At 38.0% G+C, this 12,764-nt stretch overlaps 1 protein-coding gene across 3 annotated transcripts in view; it reads right to left on the bottom strand.

Annotated features, from left to right (window-relative positions):
- KDM2A (lysine demethylase 2A) overlaps window positions 1-12,764 on the bottom strand; it is a 112,047-nt gene that overhangs the window by 40,972 nt on the left and 58,311 nt on the right. For all 3 annotated transcript variants that reach the window (XM_037838018.1, XM_037838017.1, XM_037838016.1), the window contains exon 3: window positions 1,373-1,511. In XM_037838018.1, coding sequence (XP_037693946.1) covers window positions 1,373-1,511 — 139 coding nt within the window. The remainder of the gene's footprint in view (window positions 1-1,372; window positions 1,512-12,764) is intronic.

A 12,764-nucleotide genomic window follows, 5' to 3' on the forward strand; every position in this document is an offset into this window, starting at 1 on the left:
TCCCTTTAAGCCTTTTCTCCTTCCTTGCTAGATCCCATCCAGGATCATGTATTGCATTTATTATTATTTTTTTATCTTCATTTTATTGAGATATATTCACATACCACGCAGTCATACAAAACAAATCGCACTTTCGATTGTTCACAGTACCATTACATAGTTGTACATTCATCACCTAAATCAATCCCTGACACCTTCATTAGCACACACACAAAAATAACAAGAATAATAATTAGAGCGAAAAAGAGCAATTGAAGTAAAAAAGAACACTGGGTACCTTTGTCTGTTTGTTTCCTTCCCCTATTTTTCTACTCATCCATCCATAAACTAGACAAAGTGGAGTGTGGTCCTTATGGCTTTCCCAATCCCACTGTCACCCCTTATAAGCTACATTTTTATACAACTGTCTTCAAGATTCATGGGTTCTGGATTGTAGTTTGATAGTTTCAGGTATCCACCACCAGCTACCCCAATTCTTTAGAACCTAAAAAGGGTTGTCTAAAGTGTGCATAAGAGTGCCCACCAGAGTGACCTCTCGGCTCCTTTTGGAATCTCTCTGCTACTGAAGCTTATTTCATTTCCTTTCACATCCCCCTTTTGGTCAAGAAGATGTTCTCCGTCCCACGATGCCAGGTCTACATTCCTCCCTGGGAGTCATATTCCACGTTGCCAGGGAGATTCACTCCCCTGGGTGTCTGATCCCATGTAGGGGGAAGGGCAGTGATTTCACCTTTCAAGTTGGCTTAGGTAGAGAGAGAAGGCCACATCTGAGCAACAAAGAGGCATTCGGGAGGAGGCTCTTAGGCACAATTATAGGGAGGCCTAGCCTCTCCTTTGCAGCAACAGTCTTCCCAAGTGTAAATCCTGTGGTAGAGGGCTCAACCCATCAAAGCACCAGTCCCCTATGTCTGTGGTCATGTTAGCAACCATCGAGGTGGGGTAGGCCAGTACCCCTGCATTCTCCACAGGCTCCTCAAGGGGGTTCTACATATTTTTTTCCTTGTTTTCTTTTTTTTTTTTTTTAACTTTTTTAATTATTATTTTTTATTTTTCATACGGTTGATTTGAAAAAAAAAAATGAAAGAGTTTTAATTGCACTATTTTTAATTAAACCCAACCAAAGGATGGGAGGAGGAAGAAAGGGCCTTTAGGGAAAACCTCAAACAACATTCCTGTCCTAATAAAAACTTATTTCTAACATAGAAGGGAAGGCCTCACAGGGTGGGGAGCAAGTAGCACTAGGTAACAAGAGAAAATAAAGATAAATAGCCTCCTTAAGCAATGTTTCAGTTGCATGGATGTTGAGTGCACAGTTCTGAGTCTACAACTTGCTGCAACAGAGGACTGTAAGTCTGACCAAAATGATACTGACCTTTTCCCTCCATAAAAGTAACAAAATTGGCATTATATTTGTTGGTATGGAGTTTCTCTTCTAAGTCAAAAGTTCTTTTCCCTTCAATTTCATCATCTGAAATGCCATCATCTTCATAGCGCCGTCGCATGGTACCACGCTGAGGAGAGAGAGGAGACGAAAGGGTGAAACCATGTATTTTTCATGCCTATCTAAAAGGGGCCATAGTTTCCCCTACATGTGCAAAGTGCTACTTTCAACTTCAGTTGCTAAGTCAAGCATCAATTTTCCTTGTCTTACACATCTTTTCTGTCTCTCACCTAAAGATCAGCTGATATTCCCAGAATTCTCAGACTATAACAAACTTTTAGTGGGCCACTAGGTTCCCTACTTGTGAATTTTACCTCTTCTAACTCTTTGAGCCTAGAGATATAAATTCATAATAAAAATTTTACCAAATAGGGTCTTATAAATATTTTATTAGTCTGTCATTGCCAAGCAGGGTGCAGACAAACTGACTTTATGAATATTTTAAGCCAGGATACAAAATATAATTTTTTCATAGGGGAAAGGTGTATCTATATCACCTCTCTAAAATAACCTCCAAGAATAGACCACTCATCTTGATCCTGATTACACCCACCTCCTGAGCCCTGGGCCCATCTGGTCTGGGAAAATCTGATTGTGAGGTAATCAAGAAAATCAGGTGTCTACACAACAAAAAATTACAAGTCACATTAAAAAAAAATGAAGATATGGCCCAGTCAAAGGAACAAACCTACACTTCTAATGAGACACAGTAGTTGAAACAACTAATTAAAGATGTTCAAACAAATCTAAATCAAATCAACAAGCTGGAGGAAAATGTGGCAAAAGAGATGAAGGATATAAAGAAGATACTTGGTAAACAAGAAGAATTTGTAAACTTGAAAAAACAAACGGCAGAACTTATGGGAATGAACAGCACAACAGAAGAGATGAAAAACACAATGGAAGCATACAACAGCAGATTTGAAGAGGCAGAAGATGAAAGGATTCATGAACTAGTGGACAGGACAGCTGAAATCCTACACACAAAAGAAAAGATAGGGAAAAGAATGGAAAAATATGACCAGGTTCTCAGGGAACTGAATGATAACATGAAGCACACAAACATATGTGCCATAGGTGTCCCAAAAAGAAAAGAGAAGGGAAAGGGGAGAGAAAGAATAATGGAGGAAATAATCACTGAAAATTTCCCATCTCTTATGAAAGACATAAAATTACAGATCCAAGAAGCGCAGCATACCCCAAATAGAACAGATCCGAATAGACCTACCCCAAGACACTCAATAATCAGATCATCAAATGTCAAAGACAAAGAGAGAATTCCGAGAGCAGCAAGAGAAAAGTGTTCCATCACATACAAGGGAAGCTCTCTATAAGACTATGTAAAAATTTCTCAGTAGAAAACATGGTGGCAAGAAGGCAGTGGTCTGACATATTTAAGATACTTAAAGAGAAAAACTGCCAACCAAGAATTCTATATCTGGCAAAACTGTCCTTCAAAAATGAGGGAGAGTTTAAAATATTTTCAGACAAACAGACACTGAGAGAATCTGAGAATAAGATACCTGCTCTACAAGAAATACTACAGACAGGTAAGACAAGACTGGAGAGAGAGGTTTGGAGAAGAGTGTAAAAATGAAGACTACAGGTATGGGTAAAGACAGAGAGAAAGAAAGAAAGAGAAAGAGAAAGAGAGAGAGAGAGAGAGAGAGAGAGAGAGAGAGAGAGAGAGAGAGAGAGAGAGAGAGAGAAGGAAAATAAAAATAAGATATATAAAATCCAAAAGAAAAAATGGTAGACAGTAGATATTACATTCAGTGAAATTAGCCAGAAATAAAAGGACAAATACTGTATGGTCTCACTAATATGAACTAACATCAATGGGTGAAGCTTGAGAGTTAACGCTGAGAACACAGGTTAATAGGAGATAACAAGGGGGAGAGATAGGGCATTTGATGCTGAAAGAGTACAGAATGTTCAACAAGATTGATTGTATAGATCCAGAAATGTATAGTACAATACTGGGTGATGGTAGCACAATACTGTAAGTACTCTGAACAATGATGAGCATGAGTACAGTTGAAAGAGGAAGGTTAGGGGCACATATGACACCAGAAGGCAAGCTAGAAGAAAAAGACTGAGAGAGCATAACTTAGCGAAACCTAGAGTAGTCAATAATGGTGATTAAATGTACAAATATAATAATGTTTTTACAAGAGGGAGAACAAATGAATCTCAACATTGCAAGGTGTTGAATATTTAATGGTATAAAAACTACAATCAATGCAAACAAGAGTCTACAGTTAAGAGTAATATTGTGATATGCTTCCATTAATTGTAACAAGGGCAATATACCAAAGCTAAATGTCTATAAGAGGAGGATATAAGGGAGTGGCATGGAATTTTTGGTGTTGCTGCTATTGTCTGACCTTTACATTGTACTTTATTTTTATTTTTTCTTCTTTTATTTTTTGCTTCTTCATTTTTTTTCTCCTCTTCCTCTTTCTATGTGGAAGAAATGGAAATATCCTCATATAGATTGTGGTGATGAATGCATAACTATGTGATTATACCGAGAATCACTGATTGCTTACTTAGGACGGATTGTATGGCATGTAAATAAAACTGTTTAAAAAATAAACAGGGATACAAGTGCTGGAGAAAGTGTAGAGAGAGGGATGTACCTAGTCACTGTTGGTGGGGAAGGAGAATGGTGCAATCCATCAGGAGGGCAGTGTGGTGGTTCCACAGGAAGCTAAGTATGTGGTTGCCATATGGGCCTGCAACCCTGTTACTGAGTTTATACAAGGAAGAACTGAGACCAGGGACACCTTCCAAGTGCAATTTAACAAGTAATTAGAGAGCAAACTTCAAATAATGTTATGGGTTACAGTTCCACAGTTTCAGTTATTTCCTTATTGTGAAATATAACATATATGCAAAAAGGTAACATCTTTTAAAGTATGATTTAACAAGTAGTTATATAGGAAATTTCCAAAACTATTATGAGCTACAGTACCATAGTTTCAGTTATTTCCTTATTGTGAAATATAACACATATATAAAAAGGTTTGATAACTTCCAAATTACAATTTAAAAAGTAGCTATAGAACAAATTTCAAACGATGCTATGGGTTACAGTTCCACCATTTCAGTTCTTTCCTTTTAGCTATTCTAATACCCTAGCAACTAACAGTATTCATAAATCCTTTGTTAAATTCCACGTTGTCTGTTGCTACCCCTTCCTCTAGTTTAATCACTTTCCCGATCTTCAGGGATGTCTAGGCAGTGACCACCCTAACTTGTTCATGTTGAAAAGGTGTGTCAACATTATGGGAAAAGGGGACTCATCTGGTTGATGTTCTTGAAGTGGCTATTGCCTCTGGCTTCAGGAATTTAGCTGGTATACGAGTTCTCTGGGGGATTTCAGTTTCTGAAGAATAAATTGAGTGAGTGAAATTTTCATAGAGTCTCAGATAAGGATCCGGGTATTCTTTAGAGTTTTCAGGACTACTGTTGACTTGGGCTTATACTGTGGTCATTTCGCCTTTCTAGCTGAAGCTTGCATAGGAGTAACCTCTAGAACAGCCTCTTGACTCTATTTGAATTCTCTTAGCCACTGAAACCTTATTTTGTTGCCCTTCTTTTCCCCCTTTTGGTCAAGAAGGCATTCTCAACCCTTTAATGCCAGCCTGGGTCACGCTCATTCCCAGAATCCATGTCCTATGTCACCAGTGAGACTCATTCACCTGGGGAGTCCTGTACCATATTGGGGGGAGGGTGATGAATTTATTTGCCAAGTTAAGCTTAGAGAAAGTTCACATTTTAGCAACAAAAGAGGTTCTCTGGAGGTGACTCCTAGGCATAATTATAGGTGGGCTTAGCCTTCCCTTTACAACCACAAGTTTCACCAGAACAAGTCTCAAGATCAAGGGCTTGACTTACAATGTAGAGGGTTCCTAAGTTCACATAACATATGTTATGTCCATGAAAATCCATCCATATCTCACATTATCATCACTAAGTTGTACAATCCTCCTCACTCTCCATTCTAAACAATTCTCTTGACCCAAAACACCTCATAGCTCTTTTCAACCCTTAATTATTTGTCCCTAGTATTTGTGTGGTACTAGTATGATACTCCTATTAATTAGAGTCCCTAGTATGCAATAAGTAGATTTTCCATATATACCATTCTGTGGTCAACTGTCTTGTACTAGTGTCATATCTTAGAAGTATATCATGCAAACACCTATCTATATTTGTAGTGCTGATCTGCAGGAACATGCCTTTAAACAACCCCCGTCCTTTCTTTTTACATGCTTTTCTTCTCCTGTTCAAGAAGAATCCTTCTTGATTTTATACTTTCTATATAGAAAGGTTAAGACTACAGACAAGGTTTCTACTCTACCCAAGCCAAGCCCATTTCTTAAAGGTAACAAAAAACTGAATTGGAACTTTTTTTCATTTTGAATGTTACAACTGGGAAACCTACAATGAGATAACTGTGTCAGTTTTTTGTTTTAATTAGAAAAGTCATAAATTTACAGAAAAATAATGCTCAAAATACAGAGTTCCCATATATCTCCTCTTACACACAGAGTTTTCCCATTATTAATACTTTGAATTAGTGTGGTACCTTTGTTACAACTGATGAAAGAATATTATTATAATTACACTATTAAATATAATCTCTGGTTTACCTTAAATTCACCATTTGAGTGGTATAGTCCTAAGGATTTTTTTTTTCCTTAATTTTTATTCTGGTAACAAAATTTACCTTAAAATTTCCTCTTACAACCACATTCAAACATATAATTCAGTCGTGTTAATTACATTCACAACGTTGTGCTACCATCAGCACCATTCATTACCAAAACTTTCCCAATACCCCAAAGAAAAACTGTATACAGTAAAAATTAACTCCCAATTCCCCACTTCCAATCCTGCCCCTGTAACCTGTATTCTAATTTCTGACACTATGACTTGGCTTATTATAATTATTTCCTATCAGTGAGAAAAAAAGTATATTTGTCCTTTTGTACCTGGTTTATATCACTCAACATGTCTTCAAGATTCATCCACGTTGCTGGATATATCAGAACTTCATTTCTTTTTATGACTGAGCAATACTTGTTGTATATATATTCCACATTTCGTTTATACATTCATCTGTTGATGGATACTTGAGTTGCTCTCATCTTTTAGCAACTGTAAATAATGCCACTATGAACATCAGTGTGGAAATCTTTTTGAGTCACTGCTTTCAATTCTTTTGGGTATATAGCTTAAACTGGGGTTGCCAAGTCACACAGTAATTCTAAACATAACTTTTCTGAAGACCCTCTGAACTGTTCTCCTCAGCAGCCTGCACCATTTTCCATTCCCACAATGAATGAGGTTCCCTATTTCCCATATCCTAATAGTTGTTATTTTCTGATTTTTTCTTTTAATAGTAGTCATTCCAGTGGGTGTAAAATGTGTCTTGTGGTTTTGATTTGCGTTTCTCTGATGGCTACTGATGTTGAGCATCTTTTCCTATGCCATTTGGTCATTTGTATATCTTCTGTAGAGAAATTTCTATTCAAGTCCTTTGCTCATGCTTTAATTTGGATGTTTATGTCGTTGAGTCGCAGGAGTTCTTTATATGTTCCGGATATTAACAATATATCAGATCTGTGGTTACCAAATATTTTCTCCCATTCTATAAGATGTATTTTTACTTTCATGATGAAGTCCATGTAAGCAATAAAGTTTTAAATTTTGATGTGGTCTCATTTATGTTTTTTCTTCTGTTGCTCACATGCTTTTGGTATAAAGTCTAAGAAACCATTGCCCAACACAAGATCCTGAAGATGATATCCTCTGTTTTCTTCTATGAGTTTTATACATTTGATTCTTTTAATTAGACCTTTCTAATCTATTTTGAGTTAATTCTTGTATATGGTGCGAAATAGGAGCCCACCTTCATTCTTTTCCATATGGATATCTAGTTTCTCCAGCACGATTTATTGAAAAAACTATTTCCCCAATTTGCTGAAACTTTACATCTTTGTCAAAAATCAACTGTCAGTTAATGTTAAACTATTTAGTATTTGTCCTTTTGTTTCTGGCTAACTTCACTCAACATAACGTCCTCAAGGTTCATCCATGTTATTATATGTTCCGTGACTTTGTTCTGTCTTACAGCTGTGTAATATTCCATTGTGTGTACATACCACAATTTGTTTATCCACTCATCTGCTGATGGACACCTGGGCTGTTTCCATCTCTCGGCAATCGTGAACAATGCTGCTATCAAAATCGGTTTACAAATGTCTGTTCATGCCTTAGTTTTCAGTTCCTCTGGGTATATACCTAGTAATGGAATTGCTAGATCACAAGGCAATTCTATACTTAGCTTCCTGAGGAACCTCCACACTGCTTTCCAGAGTGGCTGCACCATTCTACATTCCCACCAACAGTGAATGAGCATGCCTCTTTCTCCACATCCTCTTCAGCACTTGTAATTTTCTGTTTTTTGGATAATGGCCATTCTGGTAGTGTGAGATGGTATCTCATCGTGGTTTTGATTTGAATTTCCTTGATAGCCAGTGAAATTGAACATCTTTTCATATTTTTCTGAACCATTTGTATTTCCTCTTCAGAAAACTGTCTATCCAGGTCTTTTGCCCATTTTTTAATTGGGTTGTTTGTCTTTCTCTTGTTGAATTGTAGGATTTCTTTATATATTCTGGATATTAAACCTTTATCTGATATGTGGTTTCCAAATATTGTCTCCCATTGTGTAGGCTGCCTTTTTACTTTTCTGACAGAGTCTTTTGATGTACAAAAGTGTTTAATTTTGAGGAGATCCCATTCATCTATTTCTTCTTTGACTGCTCGTGCTTTGGGGGTAAGGTCTAGGAAGCCACCTCCTATCACTAGATCCTTAAGATATTTCCCTACATTTTATCCTAAAAGTCTTATGATCTTAGTGCTAATGTTTAGATCCTTAATTCATTTTGAGTTAATTTTTGTATAAGGTGTCAGAGAGGAATCCTTTCATTCTTTCGGATATGGATATCCAGCTCTCCAAACACCATTTATTGAAGAGGCTGCCCTGTCCCAGCTGCTGTGGCTTGACTGCCTTATCAAAGATCAAATGTCCGTAGATGAGAGGGCCTATTTCTGAACATTCAAGTCATTTCCATTGGTTAGTATATCAATCTTTATGCCAGTACCATGCTGTTTTGACCACTGTTGCTTAGTAGCATATGAAGCTTGTTGTTGCAAAGGAGAGGCTGAGCCTACTTATAACTGTGTCTCAGAGTCTCCCCCCAGAGAGCCCCTTTGTTGCTCAAATGTGGCCTTCTCTCTCTCCCTCTAAGCCCACTCGGCAAGTGAACTCACTACCCTCCCCTCTATGTGGAACATGACACCCAGGGGTATAAATCCCCCTGGCAATGTGGGAAATGACTCCTGGAGATGAGCCTGGACTCAGCACTGTGGGACTGAAAATCTTCTTGACCAAAAGGGGGAAGAGAGATGAAACAAAATAAGGTTCCAATGACTGAGAGATTTCAAATGGAGTCGAGAGGTTACTCTGGAGGGTATTTTTAGGTGCTATATATATATCACCTTTTAATCTTTAGTGTGTTGGAGTGGCTAGAAGGAAATACCTGAAGCTATTGAACTGCAACCCAGTGACCTTGATTCTTGAAGATGATTGTATAAGTATGTAGCCTGCACAGTGTGACTGTGTGATTGTGAAAACCTTGTGGCTCGCACTCCCTTTAACCAGTGTATGGACAGATAAGTGGGAAAATGGGGACAAAAATTAGATGAAGAATAGGGTGAGATGGAGGGGATGGGAAGTTTTGGGTGTTCTTTTTTGCTTTTATTTTTATTTTGGAGTAAGGAAAAGTTTCAAAAATTGATTCTGGTGATGTACGCACAACTGTATGATGGTGCTGTGAATAACTGATTGTACACTGTGGATGACTGTAGGGTGTGTGAATATATCTCAATAAATCTGTTTTAAAAAGTAAATGAACAATGGGGGGAGGAGGGGAATGGGATGCTTTGGATGTTCTTTTTTATTTTAATTTTTATTTTATTTTTTGGAGTAATGAAAATGTTCAAAGATTTGAGGTGATGAATGCACAACTATACGATGATACTGTGAACAAATGATTGTATCCTTTGGAGGACTGTATGTTATATGAATATATCTCAATAAAATTGCATTAAAAAAATCAACTGTCGATTTGCTGAGGAAAACGGAGGAAAAGGGAGTTGCAGGGCTCATTCCTCTTCCCAAAATAGCTAATAGACAGGGGAGTACTGCACTGCATCCAAGAAAGAGCGGGACTAAAGGACTGAAAAACTGCAGTGAAAAACTGAGTAACAACCCAGCTGGTGTGGCCAAGGCTCCTGGCACCATCTCCTATCCATGAGGCAAGCAGCCTCAGGTTAGCCTAGTCCCTGCCTGGTAGGCTGCTATAGACTGGGAGGGCAGCAGAAGCCCTCCTCCTTAAGAAACAGAGGGGGGACACAGCCCAGTACCGATCCAGCTATTGCCTGGTGAATTTAGATCGCTGGGTCCCACTGCTTTAGCCAATCCCAGACAGGACAGGCACTGTCTGTGTCAATGTATCCACAGGGAGCCACAAGAGGGCTTAAAATACCCTGCCTTCTTAGGACTGCAGGGGAATAGGTTGCAGAAGAGCACTATCTGTTGGACAAGCCAGGAAAGTGCACCCTTGGAAACTGAAACAAAGACTTTTCAGCAACTTTCCTGAACCTCTCCCCAGAGCCCTCTGGAACCGGTCTGTGCCCCCAGCATGGGTCCCTGGCCCTCTTTCGGCTGCAAAATTACTGCTGAACCAAGGGTCAAAGAACACCTTTAAAACAAACCAATCAACAACAAAATCCTAGAAGAAACTGACCTTCGGAAAAAATTCATCAGATAATCAGATGCCCAGATATTAGCAAAAAAATTGCAAGCTATGATAAGAAAGAAGAAGATATGGCCTAATCAAAGGAAAAAATTTAAAAAGTCAGAAGAGATACAGAATTTGGAACAAGTAATCAGAGATGTACAAACAAGTCTCCTATACCAATACAAGGAGATGATGGAAAATACGGCTAAAGAGGAAAACGATATCAAGACACTGAGTGAGCATAAAGAAGAATCTGAAAGCATGCAAAGAAAAATAACAGAACTTATGGGAATGGTAGACACAAAAGATGAGATTTAAAATACACTAGATATATACCACATTTTGTTTATCCATGCATTGGTTGATGGACACTTGAGTTGTTTCCGTCTTTTTGCGACTGTGAATAATGCCACTATGAACATCATTGTGCAAAATGTAAATGACCATTCATGCCCCTGCTTTCAATTCTTCTGAGTATATACCTTTAGCGGGATTGCCGGATCATATGGCAGTTTCTATACTTAGATTCCTGAGGAACTGCCAAGTTGTCTTCAAAAGCAGCTGTACCATTTTACATTCCCACCAGCAGTGAACAAGTGTTCCTATATCTTTACATCCTCTCCAACACTTGTAGTTTTCTGTTTAATACTGGTTATTCTAGTAGATATGAAACAATAGCTTACGATTTTGATTTGCACTTCCCTAATAGCTAGTGTGCCAGTTTTGTATATTTATGTCCCCCAGAAAAAGCCATATTCTTTAACGCATTCTCGTGGGGGCAGACGTATTAGTGTGGACTGGGTTGGAACCTATTGGTTCTGTGTCCATGGAGAAGTGACCCACCCAACTGTAGGTGATAACTCTGACTGGATAATTTCCATGGAGGCATGGCCCCACCCATTCAGCATGGGACTTGTTTAGTTTACTGGAGCACTATATAAGCTCAGACAGAAGGAGCTCATAGCTAGCTGGAGCTGAGACAGATATTTTGAAGACGGCCGTTGGAAGCTGATGCAGACATTTTAGAGAACGCCATTTTGAAACACAACCCGGGAGCAAGCATACGCCAGCCATGTGCCTTTCCAGCTAACAGAGGTTTTCCAGATGCCAATGGCCTTTCTCCAGTCCTTGGCTGATGGACACTTTATGGCCTTAAGACTGTAACTGTGTAACCAAATCAACCCCCTTTTATAAAAGCCAATCCATTTCTGGTGTTTTGCATTCCAGTAGCATTAGCAAACTAGAACAGCTAGTGATGCTGAGTACCTTTTTAAGTGCTTTTTAGCCATTTGTATTTCCTCTTTGAAAAAATGCCTATTCAAGTCTTTAGCCCATTTTTTAATTGGATTGTTTGTCTTTTTATTGTAGAGTTGTAGGATTTCTTTATATATTCTGGATATCAAACCCTTATCAGATATGTGGTTTGCAAGTATTTTCTCCCATTCAGTAGGCTGTCTTCACATTTTTGACAAAGTCCTTTGAAATTCACAAAAGTATTCAATTTTGCTGAACTCCCATTTATTTATTTTCTCTTTCATTGCTCGTGCTTTGGGTGTCAAGTTAAGAAACCACTGCCTACCAGAAGATCTTGAAGACACTTCCCAACGTTTTCTTCTTGTAAGATGGAATGAAGTCACGATGCACGTGACAACATGGATGTACTCTGAGGACACGGTGTTGAGTGAAATAAGTCAAACACAAAAGAACAAATATTGTATGATCTCACTAACATGAACTAATTATAGTAAGTAAACTCATAGAGTTAAAGTCTAGAATATAGGTTACCAGGAGACAGAATGAGGGTAGAAAATGGAAAGCTTAATTGGTGCAAAATTTTTAACTAGGTTGAATGTAATGTTTGGAAATGGACAGAGGCGATGTTAGTATATTATTGTGAGTATAATTAATAGTGCTGAATCATGTATGTGATTGTGGTTGAAAGGGGAAGTTTAGGGTTGCGTATATCACTAGAAGGGAAGCTAGAGAATGAAACGTGTCTGTATAACAGAGAACCTTGTTGTGGATGATGAAGGTGGTTAATAGTACAAATATAAGAATGTTCTTCCATGAATCAGAACAAATGTATGTCACTATTGCAAGGTGTTAATAATAGGGTGTTAGTTTTGGGTTCTCTTTCTTTCACAGGGATTTTTTAATAGGACAACAAAGGAAAAGAGGTCATTTTGTGGCATTTTCACGTAGAAGCCTAGAACCTGCATTTATGCCAATGTTGGAGATTATTACCTTTTAATAAAGTAGAAGCATTCAAAAAAGAACAGAGTGTATATGGGGAAAATATATCTAATGCAAACTATGGAATAATTAACAGTGATATTATAATATTCTTCCATAAGCTGTAAATCATTAGCTCCCAGTAACTTTGTTGTGGACTTCTCAGGATTTTCTACATAAGGACCATTTATGTGCAAATAGGAAAAGTT

Source organism: Choloepus didactylus, chromosome 6 (assembly GCF_015220235.1).
Source record: "Choloepus didactylus isolate mChoDid1 chromosome 6, mChoDid1.pri, whole genome shotgun sequence".
NCBI lineage: Eukaryota > Metazoa > Chordata > Mammalia > Pilosa > Megalonychidae > Choloepus > Choloepus didactylus.